The sequence below is a fragment of the Arachis ipaensis genome, chromosome B9 (assembly GCF_059453495.1).
Source record: "Arachis ipaensis isolate K30076 ecotype BB chromosome B9, ASM5945349v1, whole genome shotgun sequence".
NCBI lineage: Eukaryota > Viridiplantae > Streptophyta > Magnoliopsida > Fabales > Fabaceae > Arachis > Arachis ipaensis.
Window position 1 is genome coordinate 6,071,914 of NC_142444.1, and position 14,160 is coordinate 6,086,073.

At 27.8% G+C, this 14,160-nt stretch overlaps 1 protein-coding gene across 1 annotated transcript; it reads right to left on the reverse strand.

Annotated features, from left to right (window-relative positions):
- Window positions 1-1,318: 1,318 nt before the first annotated feature.
- LOC107617297 (IAA-amino acid hydrolase ILR1-like 4) lies at window positions 1,319-5,532 on the reverse strand. Its single transcript, XM_016319032.3, has 4 exons — window positions 5,069-5,532; window positions 4,131-4,256; window positions 2,213-2,662; window positions 1,319-1,898 (listed from the first exon to the last, which is right to left on the reverse strand). Exons 1-4 carry the CDS (start codon window positions 5,429-5,431, stop codon window positions 1,494-1,496), a joined length of 1,344 nt encoding a protein of 447 aa, XP_016174518.1. The 5' UTR covers window positions 5,432-5,532; the 3' UTR covers window positions 1,319-1,493.
- Window positions 5,533-14,160: the final 8,628 nt, after the last annotated feature.

Here is a 14,160-nt window from a genome sequence, read left to right on the forward strand (position 1 = left end):
TTAGTCAAATTTGTCAAATTATTTAATAATTTTTAATTATCCACTTCACATAAAAGTTATCTCACAATTATTTTTTAAGTAATTAAGGCAATAAAATAGTAGGAGATATAAATTTTTGGTGTTTATTATGGTACGATGATAAATTCATACGTACCGATACGTTTAAAATATAGACAAATAATAACAAGCTACGTGGAATTTATTTTCCACATCAACATTTAATTTTTGTTTTTTTAAATATATATTATATCACCAATTTTACTAATAAATTCCTTTAATTAAATAAAAATAAAAAAATTTTTATTTAATTTTATAAAAAATTTTAAACATCCTTCTTTTATTTGATCAGACAAAAATATCCTTTTAAATTAATGAAATTTTAGAATTCAATTAATCCTAAATTTATAGCTTCAAATAATTTAAACAACAAAACAAAAACATATTAAAAAAACAAAAATCAAAATTTCTTCATCTTCTCCAATTTCTCTAATTATTGGTGCCCCTCTAAGCAAAACATATCAAAGAAACAAAAAATTCGATCGTTCTTCATCTTCTCCAATTACCCCTATGAAACAAAGCAGTAAAAGTCCCAAACCAAATATGTTTTGAACTCTTTTTCTCATTCAAAATTTTTCGACTTTTGTTTGTAGTCTCAGCTCTTGAATCAAAACAGTCAATGAAAATTCTAATTTCTCTTGCCGGAAAAGTGGCAGACTATACTGTGGGTGCCATTGGAAGGTAATTCAGTTATGTAATATTCTACAAAGCCAATTTTAAAGAGTTGAGTGACTGTGTTACTGGTCTTAAAGGTAAAAGAGATGAAACCAAGCATCGTGTTCAGAACGAAAGAAGGGATTTGAAAAAAATTGAAGGTCGTGTGCTGAAATGGTTGGACGACGCGGATGAAGCCATTGGGACGGCAGCGACGAAGAACCTAGGGTTTTGGTTTAGGATTTTCATTGCTTTGCTTCAGAGGGATAATTGGAGAAGATGAAAAACGGTTGATTTTTTGTTTCTTTAATATGTTTTGCTTAGAGGGGGCACGAATGATTAGGGAAATTAGAGAAGATGAAGAAATTTTGATTTTTTATTTTTTTAATATGTTTTTGTTTTGTTGTTTAAATTATTTGAAACTATAAAATTAGGATTAATTGAATTTTAAAATTTCATTAATTTAAAAAGATATTTTTGTCTAATCAAATAAGAAGGATGTTTAAGACTTTTTATAAAATTAAATAAAAAATATTTTTTATTTTTATTTAATTAAAAAGGTGTATTAATAAAAATGGTGATATAATATATATTTAAAAAATAAAAATTAAATGTTGATGTGGAAAATAAATTCCACATGAATTGTTATTATTTGTCCATATTTTAAACGTATCGATACATATGAATTTATCATGCAAACACCTAAATTCTTTATTAAATATAGAACTAATAATAAGCCAATAAATAACATATTAATTGGCTTTATTAAAATTGCTAACAATCTATAACTCATCATGATATTTCCCTCCCACTTTGTTGGCTCCATCATGGTTTAAAAGATAAGTAGTAGCTAAGGAAGCATGAAGTGCAGCACCATAGGGTAAAGCATCTTCGTTGACTGTGAAATGTGGTGAATGCAACGATTGTAGTGGTTCACCAGTGAGACTCTGCATTCCAAGCATGAAGAAGTAACCAGGTAAAGCCTCTTGATAGAATGAGAAGTCTTCAGATACTGTTACAGGTTCCATCCCATGAACATTATTGTTTCCAACAACTTTCTTGGCCACTTCAAGAAAATGCTCGTGCAACTTGTCGTCGTTTATGGTTGCCGGATACAACGGTTTCTTATCTTCATGGAAGTCCACCTCCGCGGTGCACCTATGAACTGCCGCTTGTCCGGTGATAACCTATCCAACGATATTAAACCGTTTAATCAAATATTAAAACATTGTCTTCTACATCAAATGGTACAGTTTCTCCATACTCACTTAAGAGATTCAAAGTTCAAATTTCTTTATTTTTGGTTAAAAAAAACATTGTCTTTATGTGAATATAAACACATCTAAAAAATTTTTTATTAAAATATTAATTATTTATTTCTTTTAAAAGTTAATAATATTTTATTTTTAAAAAATAAAAAATATTTTAGATATTTAAATTCGATTCTTAACTATTAATATCGCATCAAATTAACTGTATCTAAACTTTCATCCTTATGTACCTGGTGTATGCGCTTCTTCAAACACGTGATGCTTTTGGTTGAAAAAGCTCGGAAGGTTCCTCCAATAGTGACAGAATCTGGAATAACGTTGAATGCACCATCTCCATGGAAATTAGCAACCGTGAGTACCTGGGGATCAAGAGGATCGGCTTCACGAGAAACAAGTTGTTGCAAGTTGACAACGATACTAGAAGCTGCCAGAACGGGATCAATGGCGAATTGAGGCATAGCTGCATGGCCTCCCTTTCCATGTATAGTTGCATCAAACATTCCACTTCCTGCCATTAATGGACCAGCCTTAGATGCCACGTGTCCTACTGGTAATTCATGTACCGGCGCCACGTGCAATCCAAAGATGGCTGAGACTTTGTCTAATACTCCTGACTCTAAGACTCTCTTTGCCCCTGCCCCTCCTTCCTCCGCTGGTTGAAAAACAAGAACAACAGTGCCCTGTATATATTGTTAGAATATAATTAGGATCGATTAGTATTATTTAGTATATCTGAATATTTATTATGTCTTTATTATTATGATTCTCTTAATACTTATAAATACTTTTTTATATTGTATTATTTCAAATAATTTAAATAGACAATTTAAATATACTCAATAATACACAAATCTTTTTTACAGTACAGTTTCTACAAAAGAAAAAAATATTAGGAACCTTAGCCATCCTCCTAATTTCTAAATAAAATTTTAATTTTTAAAATTTTTTTCTTTAATTTTTAAAAAATAATATATATTTAAATTTTTACTAATTTAAATATTAACAGAATAATTAAAATTTTTAACCATCACTCTTTAATTTATGAAATTGGTTTAATTTTTAGCTAATGTAATAATACAATAAAAATATTTTGTGCACAAAAACTATCAATTACTAAATCAGTTAATTTATATATAAATATATATGATATTTATTTTATTTTTTAAATATATTTTATATTTTTAACATATATTTATACAAATAACTATTTTATATTTACACTTAATGTAACTAAATCATACATGTCTCTTGGCATGGGTGAACAGTGACAAAACTATGCAGCCAACGTGGGACCTGGTATTTCTCACACTTAACACACGCATGTAATTGGTATTTGCTTTTAGATTTTTTCCTTATTTATTGAACATCATTTTAGTATAAATTTATTTATTTTTAATTTTATAAATATTAATAAATTAATTATAATAAAAATTTGAACCTAAAAATATTACAAATTTTTTTCTTAAAAAAGTTAAATATAAGAACTTGACCTCTTAGAGTTAGAATTTTAATTCTCTACATGTGAATACGGTTCACAAATAATACTGAAATATGGAATAATAACTAATAAGCTCCCAAAATAATATTATATTTATAAAATTTTTGCATTGGATAAATTAATTATTAATAATGAAAAACTAATAGATTTCTCTATAATTTTGTTTTAAAGATTAGAGATATTAACGTGTAATAAGTTATATAATAAAAAAGATATTAGTTTTTATATCTTTGAAATTTTAAATAATTTAGCCATTCTATCAAAAAATTTTCTTAAACCCCCAAACAAAATAAAAGACCATCAATTTTTTCATTTTTAAAAAATATTACAAACTAATAATCTTTCATTTTATTTTATTAAATACTTATATTTCAAATATTTAAAAAGTTAAATATTAATGAATTTTTCATTAGGAACTTATACTATTTATTTATATGCAAAAATTTATAAAGAACATATTTTAAGTGTTTACTATATAATAAATATTATATTTATTTTTTCTCTTAATAATATTTTTTTGTCTAATCTGATGTCAATGTCTTTATGAAAAACTATATATGTTGCTTGTCACCAGTCTAATAATAACTTGTTAATGATTAATTACATAAATCATCTAATTAAAAAGTGGCAATTAAGAAAGAAAATGATACTTTTATCTGATCTTCATGTTGTTTGAGAATCTTAGCAGCACCAAGAACCATAGCAGTATGAGCATCATGGCCACAAGCATGCATCTTTCCATCTACTTTACTCTTGTGCTCCCACTCCACCATTTCCTAATTTTGGATATATAGCAACAAGTCAGTGACACTTAACTTTCATTAGATCAACACTAATATATTCAATTAAATGTTTTTTAATTATTATTTTAATTTCTGAACAAGAAAAATACTTAAATATATACATAATGATTGGATAGTCCAGATTTTTATCTTAGCTTAAATCCAACCACTTGAAAAATACTCAGAGAAGAAAAGACATCTCCTTTACGCTAAAAATTAGTCATTAAATTAATAATTTCATATTCGTAAATATATATACAATTTAAATCATTTATATATATTGTATATTTTAATATATATTTTATATTAATAATTAATTTTAATGACCGATTTTAATATATACTTGTACCTTTAATATAATTGAAAAACTTGAGTGTTGACAATTTTATGTATGAAACACTATAAACTAACTCGATATATAATTAAAGATTAGGTTAATTAGTTTGGCAAAACTATCTAAACATTCAACAAAATTACCCAATATAACTATCGAAAATAATAAAGTGAATATCCTATTGACTTCTGACAATTATCTCAAAAGGACAGTAAGGTTCCTAAAAAAAACATCCAACCCAACCCCTAATCTTTTTTCTTATTAATTAGTCCCTATGCAAAAAAATAATATTAACTTTTTTTAGCATAGGACTAATCAGTCCTATAAAAATAAAGCTTGGAGATTGGATTGAATATTTTTTTTTTTTTTTGTCAAGGATCCATTGTCTTTTGAGGTAAATTTGAGTTTTTCTCAAAATAATAATATATGATGGTAAATTATTATTTGTGAATAAAATTATTTTATAAGTAACCTGAATAGGGAGACCATCAATATCAGCTCTTAACGCAACAAAAGGAGCGTTTCCAGTTCCAATGTATCCAATAACACCCGTTTCAGCAACTGGATGCTTATATGGAATTCCCAATTTGTCCAACTCTTCTCTTATGACCTCACTCGTCTTATATTCCTCATATTGCAATTCTGGGTACTCATGAATCTTCCTTCTGATCCCAACCATCCAATCAAATACTTCAGGACTCTTTGCCAAATCTAGAAATTTTGTGGAGATTGACGATGATAAGTGTTCATTATTATTTGAATCTGAGAATATGGGTGTTGCAACAAAGACGTGAAAGATGATGTTGAAGAAACAAAACAAGTTGAAGGAACCCATAAGGAACGGATTTGTGTGTGAAAAGAGAAAATGCAAGTTCAAATTACTTAAAGCAAATAGCTACTGATGAGAGAAATTAGGTTTAGAATTAGAGTGCAAGGTTGAATTGAAGGATTGAATAATCAATGTATGTGGTCCATATTTATAATACAATGGTGCACCAGTCCATGCAGGACATAAATGAAATAAAAGACAAAAGTGGCATCATTGTAATTATCATGTACAGTGATGATTGATGAGATAAGATCACGTGTTAAGTATTGCATTCAAGATTGTGTAATGCTTCTTTTATGTCTTTTATTTACAATGAGTTTAACATGCGTTTTAACATCAACGACAACAACAATAATAGGCCAAAAATGATAGGATTTGCTAACTAGACAATGACTTTTGTAAATAATATGAACAATAAACTTTAAAATTGGCTCAATAAAGTAAAAACATACTACACTCCTAAATTACCCACATAAATCTTAATACTAGGATAATCATCTGTACACCTAGTGAATTGAACATCTGATATATTCATTATTCACATTGTTTAGTATTTTCATTGTCTACCTATACTTTTTCAAAATGATATGCTAGCTAGATAGAGAAAGAGGTTTATGAACAATGAGGTACACTTTTAAGTCTAATAATTATGAAATCTAACTTAATTATCTATCCCTATTTTCACTTTTATTTTTTTATCTCTATTAAATCCTAATTTCATCCTTCTCAACCCTGTCTCTTCCTATATTATTGTCCACCGTCGCCGGTCACAAAGCTTCTTTGCGCCACTGCTCCACTTACATGGTTTATTGTTGCTGCATGACATCACATTATTGCTGCCTCCCCCTCCACGCCACGCCGCTGTGTTTCTTCCTCTTCCCTCGCGCACTGTTGTTCATTCGCTTTTGAAATCCACGAAGTGCGCCTCTCTCACAACTAGAAAATTGCTTAATACAGACAGATTTACAGATAGATTTGGTTTTTATTACAAATGGATTTTTGGTTACCGATGGATTTTGTCCTTCTGTAAAAGTCTCGTCGAAAATTATTTACCGACGGATTTTTACCAGTTACCGATAGATTTTCCTTCGGTAAATTCTCCCCACCATTTTTCTAAAACGTCGAACTTTTCGATGGATTTTTCGTCGGTAATTAGAGAAAGATTTTTCGATAGATTTTTCGTCGGTAATTAGAGACATATTTTCCAACGAATTTTCTGTTGGTAATTAGAGACAGATTTTCTGACGGATTTTCTGTCGGTAATTGGCAACAGATTTTTCGACGGATTTTTCGTCGGTAATTGGCAACATATTTTCTGACAGATTTTCCGTCTGTAATTAGAACCTTGGAAAACCATCCCAAACTCTGAATACAGACAGAAAATCCGTCTGTAAATCCATCAGTAAGGTAAAATAGATTTTTTTTGGATTTTTTCATTGCAAAATAAATTTGTTTTCATACAAAACAAATATAATTTAATACAAATTTTTATCTAATTTGTATTCAAATATTTATAATATTTCAAAAAATAAACAAATTCATCGTATTATCAAACTAAAAGAAAAGTATTATAAACAAGCAAGTCAATATAATTCAAAACATAAACAAAGTGTATTGATCATCAACTATAATTTTCAGAATATATTGTTCAACCATACTAAAACTATCAGCTATAGTCTTTAGTGTCATCTTCATCCTCATCATCATCATAGTCCCCATCCAAAGAGATTGAGGGTGGCGGTGGTGGTGGTGGTAGAGGAACAACACTAAAACTACTTGACGCTCTAACCTTCTCATAATAGCTAACATAAGCCTCATTCTATCTCTTCTGTTTCAGTTTTTCCTTCTTGACTTTTTCAATTGTCCGTTCCAACTTTGTCAAAACACAAAAACAATTAATGAAATATTCTTTTATCAAGAACACAAGAATCTAGCAAAAATTTCAACACAGAACAATATACCCAAGAAAAAATTTTAAACAATTAAGAAAAACAAAGGTAATACCAAGTTTTTGTTTTTAGCTATTTATGACTATGAGTATGGGAGTATGACAAGAAAAAGAAAAGAATTAACAGACAAACATTACTAGTTTATTATCTCAGACACAGATCAATCCAAAATGAAGAATGATGATGATTACTCTTACGCCAGAAAAGTATGCTAAAACCTATAATTAAAATTTGAACCCTAAACATTCAACTATTATTGAGATAGAAAAGAGAAAAACCATGACATCATTCATGACATGTCATGAGATAATAATCAAGATGTAAGTAAGTAAATAACATAGCAATTCTGATCCTTGTCAATTAAACTGCATTAAATTTTCATTCTCTTTTGAATTTTGCAGTAGAAAGCAAGTATAAAAGGTAAAACAAAAATTGTAATTTATGAAAAGGGCAACACCAATACTCAAACGAAGCAAAGCAACAATACAAAACTAACAATTCCTACAGAGAAGAGAAATTATTCACCTTTCTATTGAATAGAATATCCTCCTATAAGCTTAGCCTTGTGAGTCATACTTGTATTGCCTTGGAGCTTTACAAAGAGGCAGTGACTTTATCTGCACGGTAAAAACTGTAACTAATTTAAGAAAAATGCAAAGATTTTTCGAGATAAATTTAGAAATTAAAAAATTAAATAAACATTTTAAAAAAAATATTATTAGAGCTTGTTTGGAAATTTATAAATTAGAATTTACTCAAGAATAATGGTGGCATGAATAAAAGAAGTGAAAATATAAATGAAATCAATCAAAGGTCAATCTTTTCACCTACTGCCAATTTATTGTTCAATAAAGACAAGAGCTAAAACTACAAACCAATATTCAAATGCAAACAAAAACGAAATAAAAGAAAAATGAATGGGATAGTAGAATTTTAATTAATTCTAAACAGCACCAACCAAGGGTCAACTTCACACTTTTATCTTCCTTAAAAGCAACACTAAAATAAGCTAAGAAATAAAAAAAAAAAAAACTCACCAAATCAAATAAAACAAAAACTAGAAAAACAAGATTGAAGTAAAATAGTGAACGACAGAAAGGGTTTAAACAAGCTTTATTTGCCTCAAACTATGGTATTTAAACTTAGTCATATATTAGAAACTCAAGTCATATATTATAGGTGCAGGAAAGTTGCAGTATTAAAATAGGACATGTTGATACAATTAAAATAATAGAATATGACATCTTTTAAGAAAGTAACATACCTGGGACAATATCACCAGAATAACCAATGCAGGGAGCCCAATTTCAACACAATTTGCCAACTTCATAATCCAAAGAAAACCAATTATTTCACAATGTACTGTTTGTATATACAAGAACTTATTAGAAATGGCAGATTGAGTCACATTTGAAGTTAGAGTGAAAGTGGCATAACCAGCTAAAATCAATTTTAGCATTGAATGCTTTGAATTTACACCAACTAACCTCTGGATGCTATCGCCAGTAGTAGTGGCCGTGGCATAACCAGCTGCACCGTGAGACTGAATCTGGGACACATTGTCACAAGGTTTAACAAGATTGAAGCATTTACAATCTGAGATGTAGCATTAACATATATGGTAGTAGTTTTAAGGAAAGTTACTGCTTATTAGCACACTATGCAATTTATTCAATAAAGCTACTTCTATGGGAATATTATTTTCTATTGCTAGGCGATTACATCTAGTGATAGAAAAAAAAAAGGTCTATAATAGAGCAAAATGGACTCTGCTTGGAGGAGAAAACAGCTTTACGGATATATCTCTCAAACATTGTTGAAAACTTGAGATAATAAGCATACACAAAATAAAAGCTTTTCGTTTTCTATCCACTTCATCATCTTGCTCAGAAGAGGGGGAAAAAATTTCTGATAATTTATGAGAATAAGAGAAGGCGAAGTTGAGTAAATCTCGTTGGTTACTCCAAACAAAAATAGCAGAAGTGGCTATAGAGAAGGCAAGCAACTGAACACCAGATACCTAGTACCAAGTGGAACCATTACGAAATTGTGTGCAAAAACCACAAAAACATAAGCATAACAGCTAGGACATAATATCAACATCACACCTAATCTAGAAGTTATAACAAAGCATTGGATTCTTAAGCAGCGCTCACACCAAATGGAATGCTTATATTACTTTGAAATGTAATTAAATTTTTAGAATGACCACACCACATAATCCAAAAAACAATAATAATAATAATAAATGAATAATAAAGTAGTACAAAATTCAATTTATTTTCTACACTTGTTCAAACTTCTGAGGCATAAAATAAATCAACGGTAAAACAGATTAAGTTCAACTAAAAGAAAAAAAAAGAAAAGTACAAACACCTAACATGAACAACACATAAAACTTCAATTAACGAAGAGGAAAACATGCATAAAATTGGTTTACGAGGAGGAAGACCCAACACAACCTAACACGAGTTTAGTAATCATATCAAATAAGAAATCTGCTAAGAGTAAAAAATATGAAATCTCATAATGAAACCTTAAAAGTTGCTATTCTGGTTCCGTAACAAGGGCGATAAAGTTTCAGAACCTAGTGAAATTTACACAAATCAAATGACACATTAGACAAGCTAGAATTAACTGAATTAAATTGATAGCAGAAAGCTGAGATTGATGATTCCAAACTAGTATTAAGCAGTTTAGGAAATTCAAATTAGCGAAAAATTGAAAGATAGAGACCGAAGTAGAGATGAAGTGACATATTCTGTGTACGTGTGATTCCCTGCAGAGAGTGAGAAGATTCTTCTCGCATAGCAGATTGGAGCCACAAAAGCTGCATCGTTCAAAATTCACAAAAGAACAAACATAAAAAATTTCAAATGAAAAGAATTCAAAAATTGAAAGCGATGCGAAACCATATATACCAATTTGAATTAGGATGAGTGCAGTGATTTCTGAACCGGTGGATAAGGATGACCAGCGAATGGCCGTTGCAGAGGTCATTGATGAGATCATGCAACGCGAGCGGCGGTGGCAGCGGTGAAAGAAGCTCGTGCAATGGAGAGAGCGTGGACGAAGAGAGGAAGAAGCTCTTCACTTGTGTGGAGTGTGAATGGAACTCGAGAGGGTAGGGGCAGAGTTAGGTTTAACTCAACATTTCCAACGGAATATTTTAAATTACAGATAGATTTTTTGTCTGTAATAATTTAATAAAATTAATTTTTTCGATAGAATTATCGACGTATTCTCTTTTCCGTCTGTAATTTATGCTAATTCATTTTTTTTTGTTTTCGACAAAAAATCTCTCGCAAATTTTGTCTGTATTTCCGTGGGATAAAATCTGTCGAAAATATCTATCTGTAATAACTAATTTTCTAATAGTGTCTTCCTCTACCTCGCCGCGCCAGAATCTTCATTCTACCACTGTTCTGAAGCCACATCTCTGGCCAAGTCACCACGCCAAGCCGTCGAGTCTTTCCTGTCTTCCACCATGCATTTCTGGTCTTCGTTCATTCCATTGATATACAATAGATTAGTATATAATTAGAGTTTTAGGTTAAGGAGGATGTTTCTTTTTTTGTTAAACTGTATTTTTCTTTTTATATGCCATGGATTTTTTTTTATACATATAGGATACTGGATGTTTTTTTATATATCCTAGGTGTTTCTTTCTTATCTATATACTATACTAGTTGTTTTTTTTAACGCGTACTTTGTATCAGAGTTCGCTTTGGCGGTGAAAGCGAACTGTAAAGGTGGAGACAAGACGCAGTGTGATGAGAGAGAACGGAACCTAAGTGTATTTAAAGAAAGTTTGGTTGTTATATATAATTATTTAAATTCAAAAATCTGATTATTTTAATTAATTAAAAATTTGATATTTAAAATTAATTTAACATTTTTTTTAGTTCATTGTTTACTTTTTCTTTTAGTGATGGGAGACCTATATATAAATGAGTAAGATTATTATCTTTCTGATTTTTTTTCTTTAGTGTTATATCTTATATGCTATCTCTAAAAATTGAGAATTTATGATATACATAAAAATTTAAAGGTTTGTTTATCATATTTTAATTTATTGTGGAGGAAACAACTCCAAAAAAATTACGAATTATAAATTTATAATGTTGGATATTTTAATACTTTATTTCTTTTATGTTATTCTATTGATATAAAAATCTTGTTTGATATTAATCATGAAGATATTTTATAAGAGAAATATTAGGAAGTTATCAAAATTTATTATTTTTAGTTATTATTTAATTATTAACTCAATTTTTTTAATTTAATTTTTTAATTTAGTAATTTAATAATATTTTTTATTTTATATTTTTTTACTTTTAAATATTAATGATTAATTAATTGTTAAAAATAATAATTTCTAAGATTCCTCTAGCGTGTTTCTCTAGCTAATAAGGGATATAATACTGATATAGTTCAGACTCGTAAAAGAAAGTTAGATATAGTTGAAAGAAAAAGTCTAAGGGATCAGTACTTTTATTAAAATTTGGTCAGCACTTAATTAGTAAAAGAAAAGTGAATAATTCTATACCATTAGATAAAATCTCACACCATTAAAAATACCAATGATAATTAATTGATAGTTATAAATCACAAAGAAAAAGTCTAGGGGGCCAGCAACTTTTTCAAATTCTGGCCAGCATGTAACCAGCAAGAAAAAGTGAGTCATTAGATGAAATCTCACACCAATCTCACACCATTAAATTATAATTTATGACTATTTGATAACTACAAATACCAAAAGTTGCTGGCCCCTATCACTCCTCAATTACAAAACTTATTACCTGCTAACACTCCTCAGAATTGAAGTAACTTTCAAGGATAATTAGTTAGTCTTAAATGAGTCTTGATATTTAGAGTTAGTTCTCATAAGTCTGTTATAACAAAATTAAACTTCTACAGATCAGAGTTTCGAGATATATATATATATATATATATATATATATATGGTGATTAAAGGTGGCATGAATTTGATTTAAAAGGAAAATATTGACACATGACAAGAAAATCATTTTCTTTTATAATTTTTTATAATTATTATTTTATTATTATTTTTATTTTAAAAATAATTTTTTATAATTATTTTTATGATTATTTTTATTAAAATAATTTTTTTAATTATTTTTATTTTTAATTATTTTTATTTTTAATAATTTCTAAAAATAAAATAAAAATTATTTTTTAAATATTTTTATTTTTAAAAAATAATTTCTTATAATTATTTTTATTATTATTTTTACCAAAATAAATTTTTTATAATTTTTTTTTGTAATTTCGAGAAACTAACACCAAAATGATATTTTCTCTCTCTTATAATTTCTTATGATTATTTTCATCAAAATAATTTCTTATGATTATTTTTATCAAAATAAATTTTTATAATTATTTTGATAAAAAATTTCAAAAATTAACACCAAAATAATTCTCTTCCATAATTTTTTATAATTATTTTTATCAAAATAATTTTTTATACTTTTCACTTATCCAATCTTGATCAAAGTTGTGATTTCACAAATTTGTCTCCATAATTTCTCATTTTGAGTATAAGATTAGAAATGTTTAGACAAATTTGTGAAATCACAATATTCGTCAAGATTTGACAAATGAGAAGTACAAAAAATTATTTTGATAAAAATAATTATAAAAAATTAGAAGAGAGAGAATTATTTTAGTGTTAGTTTTTTGAAATTATTTTATAAAAATAATTATAAAAAATTATTTTGATAAAAATAATCATAAGAAATTATAAGAGAGAAAATCATTTTGGTAAAAATAATAATAAAAATAATTATAAAAAATTATTTTTTAAAAATAAAAATAATTAAAAAATAATTTTGATTTTATTTTTAGAAATTATTAAGAATAATAATAATAAAAAATAATTAAAAAATAAAAATAATTATAAAAAATTATTTTAATAAAAATAACCATAAAAATAATTATAGGAATTTTTTAAAAAATAAAAATAATAAAATAATAATTATAAATATAATTAAAAAATTATTTTGGTGTTATTTTTTTAAAATTATTTTAATAAAAATAATTATAAAAAATCATAAAAGAAAGAGAGAATTATTTTAGTATTAGATTTAATTTTCTTGCCATGTATCAATATTTTACTTGTAAGTCAAATTCATGTCACCTTTAGTCACCAAAACTAAAATCACCAAAAAACTTATATATATATATCACATAACCAACTCAATTCAATACTCATTCGTGCTATTGCACTTTATTTCACTTTGTTTTCAATTCTCTCTGAAACCCTTTTATTATAGAGCTCATTGCGGTCAACCATGGCCGTCCTAATTCGACTTCCATCTTCTCCTTCTTTTTCTAAAGCTTTCATGTCCTTGATCAAATTGAAAACGTACACTTACAAAATGTGGCAACAATTAGTATACACGTTATCAATAATGTCCATGAACTGCAAGATAGATCATCTTCGTCCTAACAAAATCTCTTTACAATTTAATAATGAAACTAATCTGGAACAGAATCCAAAACTTTCAAAGAATGGAAGCAAAAGGATTATTATCTCATGATCTGATTGCCAATGCAATTTGCTCATATCAAGTTTGGTCCAAAATCACAGGATATTTTGCAAAGATCTCCAATAATAAAGTTTAATCTCTCAAGAATCAATTGAACTCCATCAAGAATACTTGAAAAAAATTTCACCTATTGTGGATTCACTCGCTGATATTGGTCATCCACTGCCTCTTGAGTCTTGATGATCATGTTTCGGCCTTCAATGAAAGTCTTACG